The sequence below is a fragment of the Larimichthys crocea genome, chromosome I (genome assembly GCF_000972845.2).
Source record: "Larimichthys crocea isolate SSNF chromosome I, L_crocea_2.0, whole genome shotgun sequence".
Classification (NCBI taxonomy): domain Eukaryota; kingdom Metazoa; phylum Chordata; class Actinopteri; family Sciaenidae; genus Larimichthys; species Larimichthys crocea.
The window spans coordinates 26135622-26159798 of record NC_040011.1 but is presented as its reverse complement, the minus strand read 5'-3'; the positions used below and the strand labels follow the sequence as shown (position 1 = coordinate 26159798).

At 41.3% G+C, this 24177-nt stretch overlaps 1 protein-coding gene across 7 annotated transcripts in view; it reads left to right on the top strand.

The window, feature by feature from the left end:
• The window catches only part of pcdh19 (protocadherin 19), a 52713-nt gene extending 30283 nt beyond the window's left edge, over positions 1 to 22430 (top strand). For 4 of the 7 annotated variants that reach the window (XM_019260725.2, XM_019260717.2, XM_010731996.3 and 1 more), the window contains exons 4-5: positions 240 to 412; positions 19872 to 22430. In XM_019260725.2, coding sequence (XP_019116270.1) covers positions 240 to 412; positions 19872 to 20431 — 733 coding nt within the window. In that variant the 3' untranslated portion in view covers positions 20432 to 22430. Of the gene's footprint in view, positions 1 to 227; positions 413 to 19871 lie in introns of all 7 variants that reach the window. The other 3 variants (XM_019260705.2, XM_019260710.2, XM_019260694.2) reach the window with 1 other exon arrangement.
• The last annotated feature ends 1747 nt before the right edge of the window (positions 22431 to 24177 follow it).

Genomic DNA, 24177 nt, shown 5'->3' with positions numbered 1-24177 from the left:
TTAACTGTAAGACTTACAACAACCAAAAAAATACCAAGGAACTGCTTTGAATTCATGGAAATAAACCACATAAGAAAGGGTGGAGAATTTACGGAAAGGACGCAAAAAAGGACAGGGAGAGAAAGACGGACAGCTCATCACAAACCATCAGAGACACAGGGATTGAGGAGAGGGTGTGAGAGAAGGAGACGTGACAGTTAATCAACATTTCCCTCTCCTCCCTCCTGGCCCCCATATAGCACATCGACATTCAAGGACCTGGAGGGGAACAGTCTGAAGGACAGCGGCCACGAGGAGAGCGACCAGACCGACAGTGAACATGATGTCCAGAGAGGACACTATGTTGACACGGCTGTCAATGACGTGCTGAACATGACTGTCCCCCCCAATGTTTGCCAGCTGCCAGACCAAGGTAAGAAAATCTCTGCTTGTACATGAGTGTGTGTGCTGTGTGTGTTTCGAGGACTTCAACATCCTTTGGAGTGTGTTTTGGCGGTTTCAAGATAAGACTGATGTGTATTTGTGTGTGCTCCCAGGTCTGTTTAATGCCACCAGAGCATCTTTTAAGGTACATTATACCCATTGCAGGCTTCAGATGTGCAAGTATGAATAACATCACAGTTTTTTTTTTTTTTTTTTTTTTTTTTTTTTTCCTGCAAGAGCAGCTAATGCGAGGGATCTCTGACAGCTAAGGCTACCCTTTGATACAGGCTTAGGCAACATTATTGACTGATAGTAGCCATGTCTGCTCTTGAAGTGGGGCTGACTTTAGATGTGCTTGAATGGCAGCAATTAGGCTCACAAAGGTAGGAAGGTGTGAATCTACATATCTCCACGTGCCCTCATCCATTATTCAGGGGGATCATTTAGCAGGGAGTTAATGTTGATGTTTCATTTCTGACTCACCGTTTAAAAAGACATCCACTTGGTTGGCAGAAGTCAGTGTAAGGGTCATGTTCATTCTTAACTACTGCCAGTCAGACTGAGGAAGAGAGCAGGTCAGCAATAGCAGGAGAGAGAGAGAGAGAGAGAGAAAGAGTGTGGAGAAAGCAGGATAAAGCTGTCTGGAGCAGGCCAGGATGTTACTATATGCACCTGAGGGTGTTTACTGAGCTCAAAGGAAACACCACATGCACAGGTGCAACAGCTCAGCAGAGCAGAAGAGTCAGCGTGTGTGGAAATTGCAGACATTTTAGGATGACTCACATTAGCAATTTTATTCTGAGCGCTGAGGAAACACCGAACATTCTTATTTTAAAAAGCACACACTTGAGGACATTTCTTACAAGATCACTCGCAAGTATCTGAACTTTACATTTGCACTGCGCTCGAAATTGGGAACAAATTTAGCTAAAAACGACATAATTTCAGTTCCTTTTTACTAACACTGCCCTAGTAAGGCTGTCTACTTTATTACTACTCTGCTTTCTTCCTCTTGAGCTCAAATAGGGAATTTTTTTTAATAATCTGGATATAATGAAAAAGAATTCCACTTTATAAAAATGCATAAAGGAATGAGGATTATGTAATTGTTTCAATTATTTATCTTTTTTTTTTTTTCCATCTATCAGTGGACTGTGAAGTGTGTGGGTGTGGTTGATGAAGCAGTAATAGACGTGTGTAGGCTCTTCTTCGTCTGGTCCCTGGCATGTTTAACTAACCAGATGCTTCACTTGGAGCAATTTGGCAGTTGATGTTGTTTGACAGGGGAATAATAACGTTAGATAACCTACACTTTATGTTAATCAAGAATAGAGACATACAAATCTTTTTCATTGGAGGTCGTCTATTTATATTGTAATGACTTAGCCGAGAAATACAGGTAGATGCATACAGGTTCGGGAAGTATAGTGAGCATTATAATCAACCTGTAAGGGTATTGAATAATGAAGAATGAATTTGCTGACTATTGGTTGGCTGACAAAATAACTTCACAAGCGGTGAAAAATTCCTGCGCATTAAAAAATACATGCTGACAGGTCCTCAAGTAGCGGGATCTCATTATTGGAGACAATTAGAAATGATGTACATGAAGAATATTACAAGTGGGGAAAGCTCTCTGAGGCAGTTCTTTTTTCATTAACACCACCAATGATTGTATCTGTTTCAGCAAAATGGATGCATGCCTCCTGAATGTGTAATGCAGCAACACATTGCTGGTAAACAGAACAAGAGGCTATTTCACAGTGCTGTCCATTCTTTTGACCAGAACGGATAGATGATAACAAAGTGTCTGTTTGGAATTACAATTAGATGGCTTATTATTGGCTCTTTTTTTTTTCTTTTTTTTTTTATTGCAGTCAGCTACAGACTCACTTTTGGCCGGCAATTTTCCTCAGTAAGGACTTAACAAAATGGCTCCACTGGAATCTGTCCTCTCTTTGTTTTGAGAGTCAGTCAGCAGCAGTGGTCACACCAGAGAGTAATGAGAGGCTGTTCATAATTATTAAATGAATTGACCAAAGATCCTTACACGTGCAGAAATGTAATGACATAGCAAATGAAATCGTCCCTCTATTACCGTCTCAACGGTGTAATTACATAGTTAAAGGGCATGGTGGGCTGACAGAGATGGGCAGATTCAGCACGACACAGAGTTGAATCTGTCTCTCTTGTTGTATAATGCACTTTACATCATCAGATTTTTTTTTGTTTTGTGGCTCCTCGGGCGAGCTTCCTCTTTTCCCTGTTTCATTTTCCTTTGTGCAAACTAACTTCAGTGCAAAGGCAGAAATAGAACAGTCGAGTTTTGTAGAATATGAGAATGTTGCAGTGGTTACAGTCATGTGATGATGTGGTTTTTACTTTGGGCTTGTCTGTCTTAATTGACAAAAATGGACACTATTTTCTGCTAGTCCTATTGAGTGAATAGAGGGAATTGTCAGAAAACAAATAGGCATGTTCACTAAACACCCCGCTGCTAAGATGTCTTCTGGGAGTAACTCTGCTGTACAGTGCACCTCTCCTGCCAGCTAAAGTAGAAAACAAGTTGAGAGACTGCAATTGCCAAAGGACAACAACACACGAGCCGAGGATAGAAGAGACTTGTTTTCTTTCTGTGCTTTTATTGTTCTGTTGATAAGCTCCAAGAACAAAAAGAAACTGGAAGAGGGAAGGAGGAAGGGTTAAACTCTCAGGCTTTTACAGTGCAAATGTTTACCATTCCCAGTGTCATGTAAAGGTGTTGTTTGCCCAGGAGACAGGCCATTGCCTTTACAAAGTCCTTGCATTCCCGTCATCTGGTGGGCTTTCATGTGGGAATCCATTTGTGTGGCTAGATTCAGCTGCTAACTAACCCAGCTCTGAGTCACAGTGGGCATTTTTCCATTCTGTATAATTTTTTTTGGAGTTTGATATTTGGCTTTTGTCCATCAGAGTTGTGCCTGTTTTCTTTTGTGGTTTCAACAACGCTATTCATTAGTCCTGCCCGAGCTACTACCAAGGTAACTTTCAGCGAGGTGCTTGTGAAGAGATTTTAGACTTAAATCTGAGTGAATGCTTCTTTGTTGAATCTCTGCCAAGAATCTAAAGAGGCGTGTGTGCTCTTTTTGAAAACCTGACCTGAAATATCCTCACCCAGTGGATTAGATTAGGGAAGTATCTGAAGAACAAATTACATTAAATCTCTTAAAATCTATAAAGGAAGGGCTATCTTTAACATGTAATGGCACCCTCATATCTGCCAATAGAATAAAAATGGATGATATCACTGTAACTAAAAACTGAGAAGAAGCTATATAAAATGAATTCTTTATCTTTATAGGCATGTCTGTGAAGTTAGGGGGATTTGGTTGAAATGTGCACCATGCTAGCTTTGGCTCTGTAGAGCCATTAGTGTCAAGGGAGAAGCGAGGGAACAGACTCCAAGGGTGCTGGTGACAAAGAGAGCTAAATCTATTTTTTCCGACTTCCTTTGATTGTCATAGCTCACACTTTAATTCCCCCCGGATATGGATGAGCCATGGTTTTTAAGGATTAAGATTCATGTATTGTTAAACCACTCGAGTTATCTCTGCGGGAGGGAACGGGAGAGCATGATGTCGTTTTACTGTGTCTGATTTGTGGGTTTAGAGGTTTGTGATCTTGGTTTTGGAATTATTACCAGGTCAATATGTAAGTGTTTTTAAGAAAAAAAAGCACTTTTTCTTGGCTTATTAGACTCAGAGGGATCCAAGACTGCTCAATTAAACAGAGCAGGGAAAAGGCCTCTTTTATTTCTGACATATTCCTTGGCCTCCACCTCTTGAGAATATCTCTCATCTATCTGTTAGCCTCCCTATGGGTGTGTGCCTGAAGCCGAAACCCAGGAATGGAAGCCCCCTCCGTGGGCCGCAGACTTCTCAATGTTCCCTTCTTCCATCAACAGATCCGCAGGGTTTCACTGTTCCTAATTGATTTCAGCTCCCCCCACCTTTTCTATTTCTCGTTCCATATGTCTTTCTGTCTTTTCTCCAAACATCTCCAACCCACATCTCCACAACTTTGTGCCACTCAAGCAGTTCCCTTCCCCCTGTTGAATTAAAGAAATAGTAAAAGCATCTCACATGTTTCTGCTGCAAACCTGCCCTAAATTCAACACAGGAACATTTCTAGTTTGCAGTTCTCTGATCTACTAACGAAAATGCTGACAGGTGTCAGAATCAGGAAGGCAACAGGAACGGGGCTGTGCTGACAACACGAGAGAGAGAGTCTGTGTGTGAGGGAGACAGAGATGGAAAGATGAGCTGAGAGTCTAGTAAGCAGTCTTAGCGAGAGGAAAATAAAAAGAGCAAAAGAGGAAACAATCTTTCTGACAGGTACGAGTGATTTTTTTGTCTCATTCGCTCCCTCCAATACTGTGAACGTGCCAGAGGATTTGACTGATTCTCAAACAACATTTGATTGAATTAAGCATCAAAACTCTTTGCGCGATTCGGAGCTGGCAACAACACGTGTTACGTTATGATGTCTTAGGATTAGATTAACATACAAACTTTATGCTGGGACCATCCATTTTGATTTGAATTCGCCTAATCTAATGTGTAACCCATGGTGGAGGTAAAATGGCTGACAGTGACAAAGAGCTCAGTGCAATACAAGCATTAAGGAAGATAGAGTGCACACACACTGCACGCTCAAACACACCAGAGGATGCTTGCAGGCAGGTGTGGCGATGTCTGTAATGAACCACCAAGATGCAGATGTAGAGACTTGAGGAAGTATAAGGATATAAAATGTCATTTCAAGCTGTGTCCATCTGTGCTTGTCTTTTGTTTTTTCATCCTGCTCTCAGCGCTGTATGAAATTGTTTTTTGCAGTATTTGCATAAGTAAACCAACAAAAATCATTTGTGAGCTTATCCCTTTTAGTTTCTTTAGTTAATTCCAAGAGGGAATAAGTTAAGAGATGTGAAGAAGGACCTAAACAAACTCAACATGTTTTGATTCTCTCTCTTTTTTTTTCTTTTTTATAAGCGCTGCCTCCAGCTGCACTTCCTCAACTCCACACACTAACACAGACACAAACAAAAAATGCTTGCAGAAGGCCTTCTTCTCCAGCCCAGACTGAAAACATATAGTAATGTTGTAATACTATAATGGCATCCCCTGAACCCTTATTCTGCCAAAGCTCTCCTGAATATACCCAGTGTATTTAATCAGCTCAAGAGGGGACTGCTTATCTCTCTGCACTTGTCATGGATAGCGTATTGAACATATCAGAGGGAGAAATGGGAATAGTTCATTATTTTCTAGGGCTCACAATGAGCCTGATGTATCTCATTGCAGGCCCTCCACTGACAGCTCATTTTCTAGACAATCCTGGCATTCAGTTCACAACGCGGCAGGGCAAGAGAGAGTGAGAGAGATGGAGAGACGGAGAGAGGGAGAGAGGGAGGAAACACAGAGACAGAGAAAATAGGGCTCCGGATCTCCATTGCTTATTCATGACACTGTGGCATGCTAGGTGTGTTAATAATCTCCGCAGAAACCAAGTGAATCACAGTTGTTTGTTGAACACCTAGCCAAGCTGGGCCCCAATCGACAGCAGATGGGAAAACAGGGGGATCAGGATGATCCCAGACAGAGGGAGGGAGATTAAGAACAGGTAATGTGCTGAAGTTGATGGGGGCCGAGTGTGTATTAGAGAGGAGAGAGTACCTGAATTTTAAATCAGTCTGAGTGTGTGTACACGGAATGTAGTGTGTGCATGTGTGTGTCTTTAAAGGTTAATCAGAGATGGATGGAGGAAGCGAGAGAAAGAGAGAGAGAGAGAGAGGGAGGGAGAAAGATAAAGAGATGGCACAAGAGAGAGAAATACTATGGATACGGGGAAATAGAGTGAAATTCAAGTAGCAGAGCTATAGAATTGTCTCGGTCTACTCGCCTTTTGTGGCTCCGATTGATTCTAGTTCTTGTCTGGAGAACCGAGGCAGCAGCCATTTTTCTTAACCGCACCATTGTGTTTTTAATTCTTTGAGGTCACCGTGTGGGCATAACCCCTTCCCCACTGCACTGCAATACAAAGCAAACAATAATAAGACTGTACGTTATAACAGAGGGCTGTATGGCTGCAGGGGACTGCAGTACTGAAATCACACACTATCTATTAGACATGTGTTACTTAATCTTAATAAGATAGCTTAAATTACATTGTTTTACTCATTAGACTTCTTAATAGTCACTTTTCAGAAGTCCCTGTCCTTATGTTACCAGCATCACTACCCAGTGATACTTGCTACCCACTTGTTCACTGATGTCTCGTATCTCCAGTTTGATGTGTGCTTGCTGCCGTGGACTCTCATCCAAAATAAATTTACATTGTACAGTGATCATTTTGTGAGATAATCAGAGGATAACAAAGCCTCCCTTTGCCATGGTATTCTTTATTTACATACTTCCCACCCACAAACAGTGTGAGCAAGTGAGCAGAGGCACCCATATCATGACTGTACAATCAACAGTGAAGCCAAGGCAAATTTGTTTATTTTTACTCCTGAGATACTGATACATGTTTTCCATTTAGTGTGTCCTTCATGTTTGCTAAAAGGTTTACATGTGAAATTACACAGTTAAAGAGAGTCAGATCAAGCATCAGATCAGAAAACACTTCCATGTGACATTCAGTACATGGACAAACTACATATTTTATCATTTCATTTGGAGGACAGTTGCAATGAAAGTAGGCTAGTGACTGTAATATCTTGAAATTGTACTAAAATGACACTACTGTTTTAAGATTTAATTCTCAACATTGGTCTGGACATCCTTACTCGAATTTCAGTGGCAGTGAAGCGGCTTTACTACTGTAGTGACTCTAATGGCTGCTGGTCAGTAGAGAGAAATATACTTCCAGAGGAATGTGTCCCTGAGTGATTAGCCATTGTTGTCTGTCATGTCAGGAATGCATCTTGTGTGTACGACAGTAAAGTTGGCCATCAGAACCACTCTGCCCTGAGGACAGAAATAGTAGATAATATAACTCCAGACCCAATGTTGATCCTCTGCTGACAGCTTGAGTTCCTCTTAAGAGCCCCTAATACACCTTTATAAAAGCATGACTTACCACAGCTTTGCTGCTAAAATGGTATGACGACAGACCGTGTGGAGTAAACAACCTGATGAAGACATACTATACACATAGACTAACTCAAAAGAAGCCTCAGTGTGTGGCTGGAAGTGGGCAGGATAGTCACAGAGTGACTGCCAAAGCAAGGCTTGTATTACAGGGATCCCAGGATATCAGACACCAGGCGGCCTGTGCTCCCTCCAGGCAGGGCAGAGTCTGGCAGCTGGCCCATAGCCCAGATAGCTATAATCAGCTCCATTACCTGTAGCACTGACTCCCATTTATGAGCCCTCATAGTGGAACCATACTGCTATACTGCAGGGATTTAAAGATGCTGGCAAATTTAGGAAAAGTACAAATAGCATGCCGTCACACACGCTATAGCTACATCTGCTGCAGATACATACGTTGCACACACACACACAGGAGTGCATTCATAGCCTTACACCACACAAACATATAGTGAATGGGGAGAGATTTTCTAGGCATTATGTGTCTTGGCACGAGGCATTTGTTTTATCTTCTCCCTCAGTGAAAGGAAAGATTAAGAATATACTCTGCTCTGTTTAAGGGGAAAATCAGCTGTCTTCTGACAAGTACATTGTAGCCCGCAGTTTTCTGTCCAGAATACAAAGAGACATTTATCACTGCAGCTGGGTTAAGGGAGGAAGAGGGGAGAGAGAGAGAGAGAGAGAGAAAGAGAGAGAGCGAGAAAGAGGGGTGGGGTGTGCTGCAGCAATGTGCATTTCTTATTTTAACCCCTGTTACTTCCTCCCTGTGTGAAAAACACAGATACCACTATTCTTTTTTAATCCGTTTGAGATTTCCCACATTTTATTTTGCTTTCATTTCAGTGTCTCCCCCAATGCCTTTGTCATCTCCACACTGGTTTTTATCTTAGTTCTCATCACCTTGTTTCTCCTGACAACATTATAACTCAGACAGAATATGTAGCAGGAATATGTAAAGTTATGTCGTCCTCCTCAGTTGTGGCAACAAAAGGTTACTACCTCAGGCATACGGCTATAATATTTCCATATTCTGCTCTCCTCATGTATATTCAGTGAGAATAATTTATTCTTTAACATTTTATAGTCGTTGAAATTCGCAGAATTTTCTCTCACACCGGCCTGTGCATATATGGTAAAACGGAGCATGGCACAATGTGCTCTTTGGATTTGTACTCAGCAGAAGTTAAACAGAGGTTAAAGAGAAGTCATCCAAATCACCTCTATCATTACTATCTTTCATTCACCAATTAGTGTCAGTGTTCCCTCGCTGTCCCCTAGATGACCTTCCAGGATGAGCTCACTATGTTGTAATTCAACATTTTGAGTAGGTCTCAATAGTGGGAGGCACGTTGTGACTGCTTGTGACCCAGATTATAAACTATTGATGAGAGAGAGAAGGCATAGTAACAGAGTGGAGGGACCTGCTGAGGTATGTGTGCACCCAGAGAGCTTTCCCTGACCTTTTTTTGGCCACCAGTCTCTGCAAGACCTTGTTTGGATTTCATCTTTCAACACGTCTTCATATTCGAGAACCTGACAGTCGTTTAAACCTCGGATTACCCCTTTTTCAAAGAATTAACAGGGGAACATGTATTACCGAGCTTGACAGAGTTTTTTTAGTCGAAAAAAAGAATGGCGGAGAAACACGGAGGGCCTAAACACTGCATCGTGGTTGCATTTCTCCCTGTTTTTGCTCTGTCCGTGTGCGAGAAAGGTCAAGAGCTGAACAGGATGTAGCTGAGTGATGATTCTACGGTTTGGTGGTAGATAATCAAATTAAAATAAATTAATCAACATAAAAAACAGAATTTACAAAGGTCCTCTGTTCTTGTATTGTGCTGCTAATAAGATGATTCCTTTAGGCTACCACATGTCTTTCTCAGCATTACGCAAATTATCACACCACATTAGTATATTATGTAAAATCAGGTCAATGTAAACCAAATGAATATTAAATTAACTGTTACTGCTTTTTACAGAAAAAGGATACAGTATAGGAAATACTTTTGATATGTGGCTTTATTGTTGTTCTTATTATGTAGAATTGACTGAAGGACAGACTTTACTCAGTGAATGCACCTTGCCAGCCAAATGTGACTTTTCGCACCATGCTGTCCCTCACCTCCTTAAAGGGGAGGATAAAAGATAATGGGAGAGGTCGGCTGTTAAGTTTAATGGCAGGCAGGAAAGTCTCAGAGTGGCTCTTTTTAATGATGTGCCTGTTCTCATGCAGTCCTCGTTAAAGATGAGGCCAGAATGCACGCAGAGGACAGGGAGGGAACTGTGGCCAGACACTGCACTACCACAAATCCTTCGTTAGATCTGCAGTGAGGGTCTCGGGGCTCCTTTGTGTGTTCTTCAGCACATCGTAGACATCCTGTGCTCCTTCTGTATTCAGCCCACATTAGCATCAGGAAATAAATAAAGCAAGCAATCAGGCCGTGACCTCTTATATCCACAGCATTGCCCGACCACCCCCCCCCCCCCCCCCTTCTCCTCCTCCTCCTACTCTGCACTCTACATAGATTTAACTACTTTGGATTTGCAACTGAATGTCAAGCTTGGTGTTTGGCTTTACCACAGGGCAGGTTGTTCCTCCGCTGTCTCCAGAGAAAAGGAACTCGAGGATCGAGAGGGAGCGAGGGAATTGGATCTTTGACACCTGTCACTTCCACTCTGCTGCACCTTGCTCCCTTGCCACACATAAGGATTTTTCATGTCACAGCTCAGCATGTTATCATGAGTGGGCACAGGGCCTGAGAAATCCAATTACTACCACTGTGTCAGACCTCTGCCATCATCCTTATGTATGCTATAGTCATGTTCCTCAAATCAGAAAAGATGTGCCTATTAGTTCCTTCTCTTTTCTTCAGACCAGTCTCCCACCTCCATTTCAATCTGTGTGTCTTAGATAGGAGCTGAAGCTGTTCTTATGGACTGCCTCACTGCTGACAGTCCTCTGTATCTTGCAGCACTGGTTGGTGGGTGGCTAATGCTACGGACATTGGTTCTGACTGTCTGATATTAAGTGGTATCATGGTGCAGACCTCACTGTGGTGAATAATGGAGAACCTGGAAGAGAAGCAGCATGCCTCCCAGATGCCAAACAGAATGGCCATTGTGACTGTGAAATGCTGTTAGAAAGGCTTGCGATTCCTCAGCCCAGTAGGTGTAAATATAATGCATCTCCATGCAGGAAAGGCCTCGCTGTGTTTTTATTTCTTTTATGTGCTGTTTATCCCTGAGTAACAATTTCAACAAGTCGACTTTGTTTTCAAACCGAGATCGGTCTCAATGTGGCCATCCTCACTTACTGTATGTTTCTGCTGTTGCTGAACTAAACTACATACCACCACACTCACCATCTTACAGTGTCCTACTTCCAGAGGTTCTTAAAATTGTTGGAAAAAAAAAGTGCCAAGTAGATTTTTTTAAAGGAAGAAAAAAGAGAAAAAGAGAAGAAAGTGTGAGCGAGTAGGGACCATGCTGGCTGGCAAGATAAAATGGAATATAAAACACATAGTCCTGGATGACACAAAGTGAACATGACTGAATGAGATGCCACATTATATTAATTATGTAGGGCCACTCTATTGAGGCAAAGCTGAAGCTCACACGCAGAGAAAGAGACCAAATCCAAAGATACTGGTATGCTGCCCTGTGTGCCGTCCCCAGTTGATTGAAGCTGGACACACTGACAGGCTAAAGTATTGTGTTTGCTTCAGATGGCTAATCGAAATCGCACTGGAGAAAGGAAAAAGTAATCAAAAAGGAAAACTATGAGAAATGTTTCTTTATGGCAATATATGAGAATATAATGCTTTCTTACTCCATGCCACACAAACCAATGTTTTCCATCATCCAGTGTTTATATTTCTCTGACAATTGCAGTTTGCTTTTTCTCTTCTGGCCATTAGAATTGCTGCATTTGTGCATTTTTGTAATAGGGATTTGTTCCAGCTGACAGCACACCTATAGATTCAGTTAAGGGATGTCTAATTGTCATTCCTGGTTTAGGAATTAGATAAAGTGACCTCAGGGACTCACCTGACATAAACAATGTTTTTTCCTTGCAGTTTTAACATCATTGATCACATTGGTCTGTAGCGCGGCCATCCCTAAGCCAACTAGACTTCTCCTTTCCATCCCGGGTCCTCGTACAGCTTCCCTCTACCCCCCAACCCCAAACACAGATGTAATTTAAGAGTCTGTTTCTGTCCCCCTTGTTTCTCCCAGACTCATGGGTTTAGGCAAATTAGCAAATTAGTTGCTAGCTCGGTCAAGCTTAAACACAGAAATGCTGCATTTGTTCCAGTGTATTTAAAGATGTCCTCTGCCGATACATTGTAGAGGAAATGAGCCAAGCAGACAGAGGCAGGCAGGCAGGCAGGCGGTCTGGCTTGCTGGCTGGCATGGCGGAGTGGGCAGGTCTGCAACTGGGATGCCAGCAGCCTGCTGTGCTGAGTTTTGGGAGTGCATTGTACTTTTACTGTGGGTCTAGAGCACGAGAACACAGGTTAATTTGAATCCCATCATTAGAAAGGCAATTTGGACGCAGAGAATTGAAAAGGGTGACATTTTCTGTGTCATTATAGCGAGTTCTGTCACAATATAACACAACACATGAACTTCGACCTTGATCAAAAAAGGAATACAAAGAGTAACACAATCATTTTAAATCATTGTATTTTTGTGACATTTAATCACTCATTAACAGCAGTATGTTCTGCTTCACACCATAAAGGAAACAAAATAGGCAAATCCAACCTAGTCTTGTGAAGGTCAAGAACTCACCAGGATGACGAACAGCCAACACAGCAGAAACCATAGAATACTTGGGTCAGTAGGGTGGAAAACTGTATCAACCAACAACACAGTATCATTCTTTTTTTCTTTTTTTTTAAAGGGAAGGCGGGAGGATCCTCAATCCAATAAAAGTACAAGCACCTCTGTTTTTAATGATTCCTCCCTGCATGATTCTTCCCCACAATATCCTCTTTTAACTGGAAATGTATCAAATTATGTGAGCAAGATGAGCTCAAGTTGCAGTTTCATTTTGACTTTAATTGGATTCTTTTTCATCTTGTATCTTTCATATTTTAAAATAATTATCCCTTTTAAAACACTTCTAACTCAAAGATGAATTTTCTCTGATGAAATTCATCACTGAATTACATCCCTGATTAGTTTTTCTTGGAAATATTATATATGGCCACAAAAGTATCTAATTTACTACCGCAAAGATATCAAGATGATTTCTTGTTCCAGTGACAGCGATATGGTTTGCATCATTATCTTGTAGCGGGTGGAAAGCACCGACAATGTGTAGTCATTAGCTGTATGTGCTGTATAGAAATCTGTATAGAATCATAGGCATTTGCAAGAAAAAAAAAAATCATTTTCCACTTTTTTCCTGTGACTTAAAGAAGATACAATTCTAACTAGGACAATTATGTTTCACCTAAAGGACTTAATTTTTTTTATAGTCATCCAACACCTCCAATTGCAGAGTCACAAAAAAGGAATTTGCGTTAAGGACAGTGATTCAACGCAAACAGTTAAAGAACAGAGTCTGGGGCGGTTGGTAGCCTAGTGGTTAACACAGCAGTGTAAGAGGCTACAGTCCTCGCTGCAGCCGGCCCCGGTTCAAGTCCCGCATCAGATGGCCTTTGCTGCGTGTCATTCCCCTCTCTTGGCCCTTTTCCTGTCTATCTTCGGCTGTCCTATCAATAAAAAGGCATAAAGGCCAAAAAAAAAATACAATCAAAAAAAAAAAAAAAAACAGAATCTGTTTGGTCTGTTTTTTTTTTCTTTTTCAGCAGTAACGGACAAACACACATCATGTCTCGCATGTTGCTGGATTGGCAGTGTGGCCTTCCCAGAGGCTTTCTGATATTTTGTGGACACATAACTGAGTCCCATTGGTGATGTTGCCTGTCTTGGGAACCTCTTTTTTTTTTCTGTTAAGCCAAGTTCAGTGTCATGCAGTCAGTCTTAGGTCTTCATGCCCTTCTGCTTGGGTTAAATCCAGACCAGACTACATGTTGAGAGAGTTAAACAGTCAGTGGCTCATATCATGTATGAAAGCCATGGCGCAAGTTATGGTCTAAAGAACACTGTATATCCAGCCCCTCCAAGCGTTGCATATGTCATGATAGAAGCCAAGGGTGAAGCTTACGGATCCTCACAAAACTGATACTGAGACACTGCAACTTCGAGGACGCAGTGATGCTGGGAGCATGGCACAATAAGTTGAGAGAATCCTTTTAGCAAAGTAGTATTTGTTGCCCGGGCACTGAAATCAGCCCACTCATGTATGTCATCATGACCACCAGCTCGCATCGTTTCCAATACATCAAGCAGTCCATTGGCTAGTGGTCCTGCTTTTGAGCAAAACAGTGCTCTGCGATGACATAGTGATTTATAAAACAGCATAGTGATTGCTTTTTTTTCCTCCCGCTGCTGTTACACAGCTGTTAAACAGATGCTGTTTGTACCAATTTAGAAGCTAGTGCATTGTTTGTCAACACCAGTTTGGAAATTCATTCTTTATACCAAGACCTGCTGCAGAATATACAGGCTGGGCTGCATTGGCCAGCAGCAATGGGGAGATACAGGCGATGGGCGTAAACATTTGCAGGCTTGAATGAACTATTGCAAGATTTTAAAAACAATTATTGACAAATGCAGAAGTACGGCAGTGTACTGTAATACTGGCCCAGTATAAGTTAACTTGCCATTTTGCATCAGCACTTGGGAGGACAGGGGCATGCCTGCTGGAAGTGACAAGCTGTCAGACACTCTCTGCAGGGCTGGATGGATTAGACAGTGAATTCGTTCTTGATAAATTGACTGGTACTAATGCTCAGAAATAGAACCAGGGCCACATGAACCCCTGGCTTCACCACCCGTACGACAGTACTAACAAGGCTGCCCAGTGAGTCTAATTTCCTCGACAATTAATATTTGACTGAGAGAGTAGAAGGAAATCTGGTCAGAGAGGCAGAAATGAGAGGAAGAGATTTTTGGGTGAAGGATTTATTTAATTACACAAATGTACGTGAGACAGCAGTACTGATGAGACGTAAGAGGAGGACAGAAGGAGGAGAAGCATAAAGGATGGGCTTGTGCAGGGAGCTGCGAGGGATGAATATGGGGGTGTCTGTGGGGGGATAGCTTGATGTGACTGAACCAGATGCTGTGGGGAGAAGGAGAGGACTCTGCGCTGCATAGAGAATGATGGCTTGTGTGGCGCAGTAAGGGTGCCCCTCTACTGTTTGTAAAAACAAGACCATCACACTCCATCTTGCCGCTCCCGCAGGAGCCAGGCCTCCAGGCTGATTTATGGCCCACAGACTGAATTGGCTGGCTGGGATGACAGCAGTGCTTGGACTCTCCCTGGTGAGTAGTGTAGAAGGCTGCTTGGCCAAGCCTCAGCCTCAGCTGGCCGTAGAACTGCCCTCTGCTGTAGTTAGGGCAGACTAGATGTTAAGCTCCGTCCCCATGTGTTAGGATCAGGCAGGGCCAAGCCTGTTAGGTCTCGAGCACGTTTTGGACTCTGAGCACCAACCAACAACTGACCGTCATCCTCTATTCTGCTGGTGGCATATTTTCTAAATATTTCCTCCCCAATGATACTTCCATCAGCTTCTGCATCACAGACTCCATCAAGGCTCTGTAGTAACAATTTAGATTTAATCAATCTTTGCCATGTGACTGCCAGGATGGAAAATTAATATGGAGGGCAATTAGAAAACAGCCATCTCACTGTCAAAGATACACCAAGATGAGAGCGGAAAAGTGGATGGCATTTAAACGAAATCTTTCTGTACACCACTCAGACATGGACTAGAGTGTTGGCTTGTCCTCAGAAAGGGTCAATAGGACTGTGCTCACATTTGTTTAAAACTTTTTGTAGGTAAAATTCTTTTGAATTTTATTCTCAGTCCTCTCACGCAGCAGTGAAAACATACAAAAAGAATAATGTTAGAGTGGCTGTTTGCTTTTTCAACACCAGAGCTAAATAATTGTGTTTTTATACAATAGACAGGTCATACTTGATAGCTTTGTCACAGCATTGTGAAGTCTGTGCAGGCTACAAGTAAAGTATATCTAGATTTAAATTGCTCTAAATGATTTGCTTTCATAACAACAACATCACAGTAACAATATACTGTCTTTGCTGTCTGTTCAGGAGCATCTATTTTAATATGACAAACAGAATCAGGACATTTCTTGTTACTGCTACAACAAAAATGTCAGCATACAGAGGAAATACAAAAAAAGTAGTTTAAGCCAAAAGTGGCAGACGTTCTTTGTAAAAAAAATGATTTATCATGCCACACCGCTGTTCCAAATTCTTTTTAGGGTTCATCATGCTGTAAAACCAAACTGACTGAATTGTGTCATACCACAAGTCCCCACCGCCTTGTGGCTCCAGTTAAACTAAGAAATATAGAGTGAATATTTTGTCACTTGAATCTGGGTTCACATCAGCTCAACCTTGTCTCTGGCCCTCCAAAATCTGGTCTTCTGTTTCTTGTAGCTGCTTACACTCATTTTATAGGATTACATCATTGTTTTCAACCTTGAGGCTGTGTGCGCTACATTTGGAGGGAAAGGCGCCTTTGTTTTCAAGCCAGGCACCATGTGTTAGCCAAACAGAACAGAAAAATAGCTGGCGAAAGTCTCAGGGAGTTTTTCGGGGAGTTGCCTCCTTCAGTGAACACATCCGTTCTCTTTTGTGTCTTTTGCTGATTCTTCTTTTTGTGCTACATTAGGAACAAACAAATAGCACCTCCAGCTGCATGAAGGGATCATTATGTGCGGTGCGCGGGGGTAAATTGAGCAATGAGCTTGTCAGGTTGTGGGATCCCTGTGCTGAAGCTGTGGATCTGTCTGCTGCAACTTTTAAGTTTAAACGCCCTCATCTGATTGAGGGAAAGAGACAGGGATTGAATCGGCTGCTGGCAGGCTGCAGATGGGAGATGAAATGGCAGGGAACATGTGGGTTTTCTCCCTGCGCTGGTGCCAAGAGATGCTATTCCAGGTAACTGCAAACAGAAGACATGGCCAGCAGTATCAGGAGGATTTGGCTTTTGCATTTGAAGTGGCAGTATTTATTATTTTCCAGTGCCATGTGGTTCAGCATATACATATTTAAAGTGCTCCCCAGTGCCAGTCTCTGGACCTTAATTCAGCATTAAAGTGCAGTATGTCTGATTTGCAGCTACTTAATAAATGGATTTTTATTTTATTATTATTATTATTTTTTTTTTGCCTCTTCTAGCATTAAACGTTTGTATTTTAAATGTGGAACACTAAAAACCACAGGCAGCCTCCACCTCCCGATGGAGCTCCCTCAGTAATTAATAGGTATTAAATCGTAGATAGGAAATGTTCCAATGACATCCTGCTCTGTACTGTACTTTAAGTCTGTTCCTGGAACTGATTGGCAAGCTTATTTTCCTGATGACGTGAGGTGCCTTCACTGTCTTCTATGCTGTACTTGTTGACTTCCAAACTTGAGTACCGTTGTAAAAAGCCATTCATTCATCTCTTACTATTACAGTTTGCTCGTTTTTTTAGAATAGGAGGAGATTGTGTTTTGTTAGAGGTCGATGGCCTGTCACTTTTTTTATTTAAATTTTTCTCTCTCCCATTTTTTGTGGCTCTTTTAGAGCAACATCTGCGTTTTATGAAGCTCTGAGCAGAGGCAGGATGTGTGACTGTTAATAGCACTTGGCTTTCATAACAATGTCATTTACAACCCAGTTGCTCCCCCATAGACCCCTGAAGGAAAGGAGAGAAAGTGGTATTCACTGCATATGCATGCACTGCTAAGTAGAGAGCATACAACTTGTGTGTTTTTCTTTGTGCCTCAAGGCTTTTCATGCTTTAGAAAGTGCTTCGGGCGATAGAAAAAAGCCAAAGTATTTAGAGGAAATTGCATTAATTACCAACATGCTTGTAAATCTTTAATCAGTGTAGAAAAAGATCTACTTTGTCAAACATTTCAAACCAGATTTGAGGAGAAATGTCAGTTTAAATGTAGAGCTGAAGTCTAGCATAATCTGTACAAGTACATATATAAAAATGTATCATGCGACTTAACAAACATAACACTTAATGTGTTGACCTGTAAAATACATATTACACAGTTTTTCCAATGCCTCCAAGTACTAAAATCTTTCAAGATATACATAGCTACATTGACTGAAATATCGACTGCTTAAATGCATTTTTATTGTTGACAATTTATTTAAAAACATAGTAGTTCAAAAAAAGAACATGGGATTTGAAAGGACTTTAAAAATATCATCATAGCGGACAATCTAATCTAGTGTGTTTGCATGTTTTCTTTTTTTCTATTATTATTATTATTATTACTCATCGGCCTCCATTATGTCCCTGGTACTCGGTAAAGATTTTCTGTGATTACATTATTACATTCTGATTGGATCCCTTCTCTTTAAACAAAACCCCCCAGCTACATGCCTTTTGTCTCCTTGATTGCTGCCAGCGCGGTCCCTTGGACCAATCAGTATTCATGCAAATTCACATACATACAGGAGTTCAGTTTGCTCTTTTATGGCCTCATAAAATGATTTTAACTGTATAGAGATTTCATAAAAAACGCCTATTTATGCTTTAGTGTGGATCATGTCAATAGTATATAATTATATGTTAGTTCATATTTTTTGCACTAAAAGAAATTCTGCAGTACGTCAACTTGCGTGTGAGTGTTGTAATTATAGGCTCCATTTGAGATTACAATGATGTCCCTTGTAAAGCAGAGGACGTCTCAGTCTGCATTATTGCAGAGAATGCCATGACACAAATGTGATCAAAGGAAGTTAATTCTGTGCTGCCTCTGTCTCACTATGAAGCATTCCTGTGGCCGTTCGTCACTCATGATCTGCATTTTTGTTGCTGCTGTTTTTAGCTTTCAAGCATGATGATGATTTATCCAGAACTCCACTTCCCATATGCGGGTTCAAACAGTCCATGATACCCTTTTACTCATTCATTCAGTCATTTAGTCACCATGTTATCTGTCACTCTCATCAGATTATACTTTATGAGAGACACCTCTGGCATATCTGCCCCTGAAAAGCCTGTCTCCAATCTTTAAATATCGATCCCCAGGGCCTAAGCAGAGGTGCCTCTCATGAGTGCAGGAAAGAAGGGAGAAAAACAGATCATTAGTGATTTTAATTAGGTGATCTGTCAAGCTGCGATTGCCAGATGTAAGCGTATGCATTTGGGTCGATGGCAATCCCTCTCACAATCCCCTCTTGTCACCTTGGGCCTCTGGAACAGAGGATTGCTCTTGCTAGGAGTGAAACAAGCAGTAGGGGAGTGCAGAAAAGTGTCATCGCGTATCTGCGTGTCAGGTTCTTTCTCAAGATTGGAGCAGGTGGAAAACACGACAGCATGGTGGCATAGAGAGATGTTGGAATGGTTATGTTTTCTAGGGTTGAATCATTGAGTGTGTACTATATGCTCATCATTTTTAATCAAATCTTAGAAAGACAAGCAAAATATTGTCCGGATGTAAAATATTTATTGCACCAAGCTTTTTAGGCAGTTGAAGTGTGCATATATGTTAATAGTAATAATAATTAAAACTACAGGGCTTCAGTTTGAATACGGGAGCACGACACTTTTATGTTGTTGTTATGATGTAACAATTGAAAGTCCTCCCCCTGTAATACAACAATATACCAATAGTGCAGCTTTACAGACTCTTTTTTCACTCCGGCATTAAACATCATTATAAATTTATAACTCGGCGCCAAATGACACAGACAGAGAAGGAGAAGGAGATGAACCAGGCAACAACACCGCAACCCGTCTGGTGTCTCTCTCTGTGAGATATCTGATTGCACTGTTTAAACCTGTCTTTCATCTTGTGTTGCTACAGAAAACCCAATTATACACGAGCTGCAAATGGACTTTTGATTTAACAATACATAATTTAATTGGCATATTAGAAGTTCCCCAAACATCCAGCTCTAGTCATCAGTGAGCGGCGTTAACGGCACTGCAGTCTTGAGCAGATGCAGGGATGCATTGCAAGTGAAAGAAAATCATTCAGAAATGTTTTAACTTGGGCTGTTTTAATTCAAACAAAATGCAGTATTGTTTTTCATTTATTTATTCTATTGTTCCTTGGTTTGGTTTGACATTCTTGAATCAAATGGAGGCCACATGGGAGGAAAACACAATGAGACCTGTGTGAAAATGAGCATAAAAGTTTAAAAATAAAGAGAAATCTAACAATCTCTCTCTTTCTCTTTGTTCCCCTCATAGATCCCAGTGAAGGCTTTCACTGCCAGGACGAGTGTCGCATCCTAGGCCACTCTGACCGCTGTTGGATGCCTCGTGTCCCAATCCCGGCACGTGCCAAGTCACCTGAGCATGCCCGTAATGTCATCGCTTTGTCTATCGAGGCCACCACAGTGGATGTGCCCCATTATGAGGATGGCACCACCAAGAGGACTTTTGCCACCTTCGGCAAGGATGGGCCTGAGGACGTGGAACGGGGAGAGATAAAGGGAAGGCGGACTCAGGAGTCTCAGGTGTGTAGCCCCAAGGCCAATGGAGGGGCTGTCCGCGAAGCTGGCAACGGGCGAGAGGCAGCCAGCCCCATCACTTCCCCCGTGCACCTGAAGAGCCCAGTGTCCAAGCCGTCATCTGCCTACAACACGTTGAAATGCCGCGACGCAGAGCGAATCGCCAACCACAGCCTGCTGCGGCAGCCGGAGGGGAAGGACAGTGAGCCAGCTGTCAGGGAGATCAACACGCTTCTCCATGATGGCCGAGACAAGGAATCCCCCAGCAGCAAGCGCCTGAAGGACATTGTGCTTTAGCGAGCTTCTCTATGACACACACCAACATGCATACACACATACAGTGTAAACTCACATATATGTACCCCGCAATAGCTGTGTGTACACAGAAGAAAGTCAGGATGTGGAAGTAGAGAGACACACCCATTTGCAGTATACAAAAAATTCAAGAACCAGCTCGGGCTGAGGATGATGAACTGTAGTATGCTGCAGCTAGTTGTGTGATCAAACCGAGGTAGTGGATGTGGCTTTGTTGTAGTCGCAGTACTTTTTCCTTGTTTGCTTTTTGTTCCGTTTTCTTTCTATCAGTCTACAATCAGTGGACAGGCAGGTTACTGTTGACTGCATGGACATGGCCAGTGGAGCTCTCCAGCCCTTGCGCCAAAGCAGGACACTACTATGTGTTTGGACACCTGAGGTGCCACTTCTTAAGTACAGTTATGCCTTTTGAACTACTTTTGTATCACAAACTGATATTTGCCTTCTTTGGTTTTGCAGTTTGTTCTAGCTGCCAAAATCGCTCTTTGTTCCTTTGTATAGTGAGCTTCATCAATGTAATAAACGTCAACAGACATACACAGGATTCATCTAAAAATATCCTCAATTTACTTCTTCAACAGTTTTCAGTGCATTCAGGAGAAGGAAAGAGAGGCCTCTCAGTCTCATTTGCCCTTTTCCCTGACTAATAAGAGAAACTTTCTCTGCGTATCCCTGAGGACATCCTAGTGTCATCAGACTGTGAGGTCTTTACAGTATTTATATTTTATCAAGGATGGAGCTAAATGAACTCTCGTTATCTGCCCAGACGCTCTGAACACTGGAAGTGGGACAGACAGAGCCTTGTGTTCAAATTGAGTTGTGTGAAGAAAAAAAAAAAAAGATTTCCTGCTTTTGAAATCTCCTGTGCCCAACCTTGATTGTAGCCAGTGGAGCACAAATTAGAACTTTGCTCTGGTCTTGTACTTTTTTTGACTTTTGACTATGGGGCTAGGATAGAAGGGATCGTCACTCATGTCTTGCTATGTGAAACTCTCTATAGGGTTTACTATTATCATTTTTAATAACCCGTTGTTATGTGACAATCCCTTTAATGTTTTGTTTCAAGAGAAAAAAACAAATAAACATTGGTGTTCAACTGAAGCTACAGTAGCGTTTGTTACACAAACACAAAAATAAAAAAAAAACATATATGCCAAAATATATTTTATAAATAATTTAAAAATGTATAATGAGAATATTTAATGATGTGTAGTTATTTTATGAGTAAGTTATACTTGAAATTAACTTGCTTTTGTTCATTTGTCTTTTGCTTTTATATTGAACCTGATTTGTTTTTTTTATTTTCAAAATGAACTTGGATTATTTTTTGTTTACTGTGTGACCCCTGGCAACTGTTGCAGTCTACCTTGTTGTAAAGAGTTTCTTATTGGTCAGTTCTTGTGCCATCAAGTTTCTGTGTGGGCTACTAGAAAAATACAAAAAGACAAAAAAAAAATAACAACAAAAAAAAAAAAAGCGATATCAGCACCAACATTAGTGTGTCAGTTCAATGAGCTTAGAGTGAGATAGCAAAATAAACCAAAAAAGATGCAAACAAAACCTTAAAGATTGCAAGATGTTGCTTAATCTTAGTATCTAAGGAGGAGAAACTAAGGTTTCCATTGTTCTTCAAGCTGGTAACAGGGTTCCACCTATCTTACCTGTCTAATGAGTTCAGCTTTCTTATTGGGCCCAATCAAGATTAAACAAGACTTTTCTTTTTTTTAGCTGCAGCTGAGGGCATTTGGACATGCAGACTAGCTTTGCTCAGCACTGCTGTCACCCTGTGCCATCTGTGTTCAGTTGATCTCAAAGATAAGGTTGAGACCAGAATGGTATAAACAGGGCTCACCCCTCCTACAAGCACCACACAACAGACTGGGTGGAATCATGTTTGATTGAACTAAGGTCTTGGAATAACCGTGTTGCACATCAGCAATGTGGTTTTATGTTGCTTTGCAGTAAACTATGTACAATGTGGAAAAATATGAATGAAAATGGACAAATTGCATACAACAAACTAGATCTTGTAGCTGAATGTTTTGCTGGTCTCACCCATGGCTTCTGGCAACATGAAAATCGGAATAATCACTGAATGTATACAGCAGCTTATAATTAAACTATTAAATGTTCTATGCTTTGTTTCCTTGTCTTCACTCTGCACAAGTTAATTTTAAGGGTGTGCTGATTTTGAATTCTCCTCACTCTCCATTGTTTTGTGTGGGGAATTATAAAGATGCTGGAGCTGTTGTGCAGATCGTTTTTCAAAAAAAAAAGGATGAAACAAGTTTGTACTTTTTTTGTGGATACGGCCTCTAAGTATCAGACCAAGTTACGACCAACTTAACTGATCTTAAAACAGATATTGTTTTCTGAGGGTTGGCATCGCTAAGAGACGAGCTGTCAACTTTCATTGTGAGCTATTAACTCAAGCACTTCATAGCAATGTAGTCTAGTTAGCTTATGTCAGCAACATAGGGAATAGCTTCCACTGGGAAAATGAAAGGGCTTCATAGCCCTGTATACAATGTTTTGCCTTTTAGTCAACAAGCATATAACATTTGAAGGAACCATTGTACTGTTCATCTTGTACATTTGGGAAGTTGAAGTTTGCTAGTTAGGCTAACTAGCTTCCACTGGAAAAATGGTTATCCTTTGTCACCAACATTGGTATTGGTTCCCGCAAGGTTTTACTTTTTGTTCATTGTATTTTAACACTTGTTGAGTCACAGCAGTCTTGTTACTTCAGGACTCTGTATGTTATGCATGATTTGAATCACAGCCCTGAGTATCGCGACTAACCCTGATTCACCCCATTCAACCATGATTCATCAGATTACCAGTACTTAAACAAATGTAGTTGGCATTGTCAAAGTAGGTATTTATTTGCAATTAGTAATTACAATTAGGGCCAAATAAGTGCACCTTTAATTTCACTTAATTTGCATTTCATATGCACTCAAATTACCGTTAATTAAATTAACTAATCTGCAAACCACTGACAAGTGTGTGTGAGTGAGTGAGTGAGTGAGTGAGTGAGTGTGAGCAGTTTGCATCAAGTTTCCCATTTTGATCTGGGTTTGCTATAATATATTTACACTCTAATATGATTTGAAAAACTGAGTACTGCATGATAAAAGCAGCGTGATGTCTATTTGTCATGATAAAGTGGAAATTAACAGTTTGAGTGGAGGCTGCCTCCCCCTCTGCATTAATATTCCATGCATTCACTGTTTCTCTTTCCCATTATTTCCAAGGCAGACCTTTGGGAATGGTCCAACAAGTGAGGTGAGTGTGTGCTAGTATCTATTTCTGATGGTAGTGCTCTTTTCATTTACTAGAGTGGGTCACACATGCCATTTTTGAGACATTTAACATCTCAAAATGTCTCTCAAAACACTACAATACAGACGCTGATGAGAACCATGTAGCCTGTCATTGAGACTCACATTCAGCCAGTGGTTAATGTGCTTTCACAGCCAGCAGTATGATGTCATTACAACACCAGATGCCACTTGAAATATTGATTTATTAGTCGACTTTGAGTGGAAGGGTCTAAAAGCTATGAAATAAGGTGAAAGGCAAGACAGAGCCTGATGCTTGCTCTGCTAGTCTGCAACAATTTCTATGACATTTCCACTCAATAAAGGCTCCACTTTTCACCTCCCCCATACACAGCAGATCTTTCTCCTGAGTGAGTTTTTAAGGATTGAGAAGCAGAGAGCAGA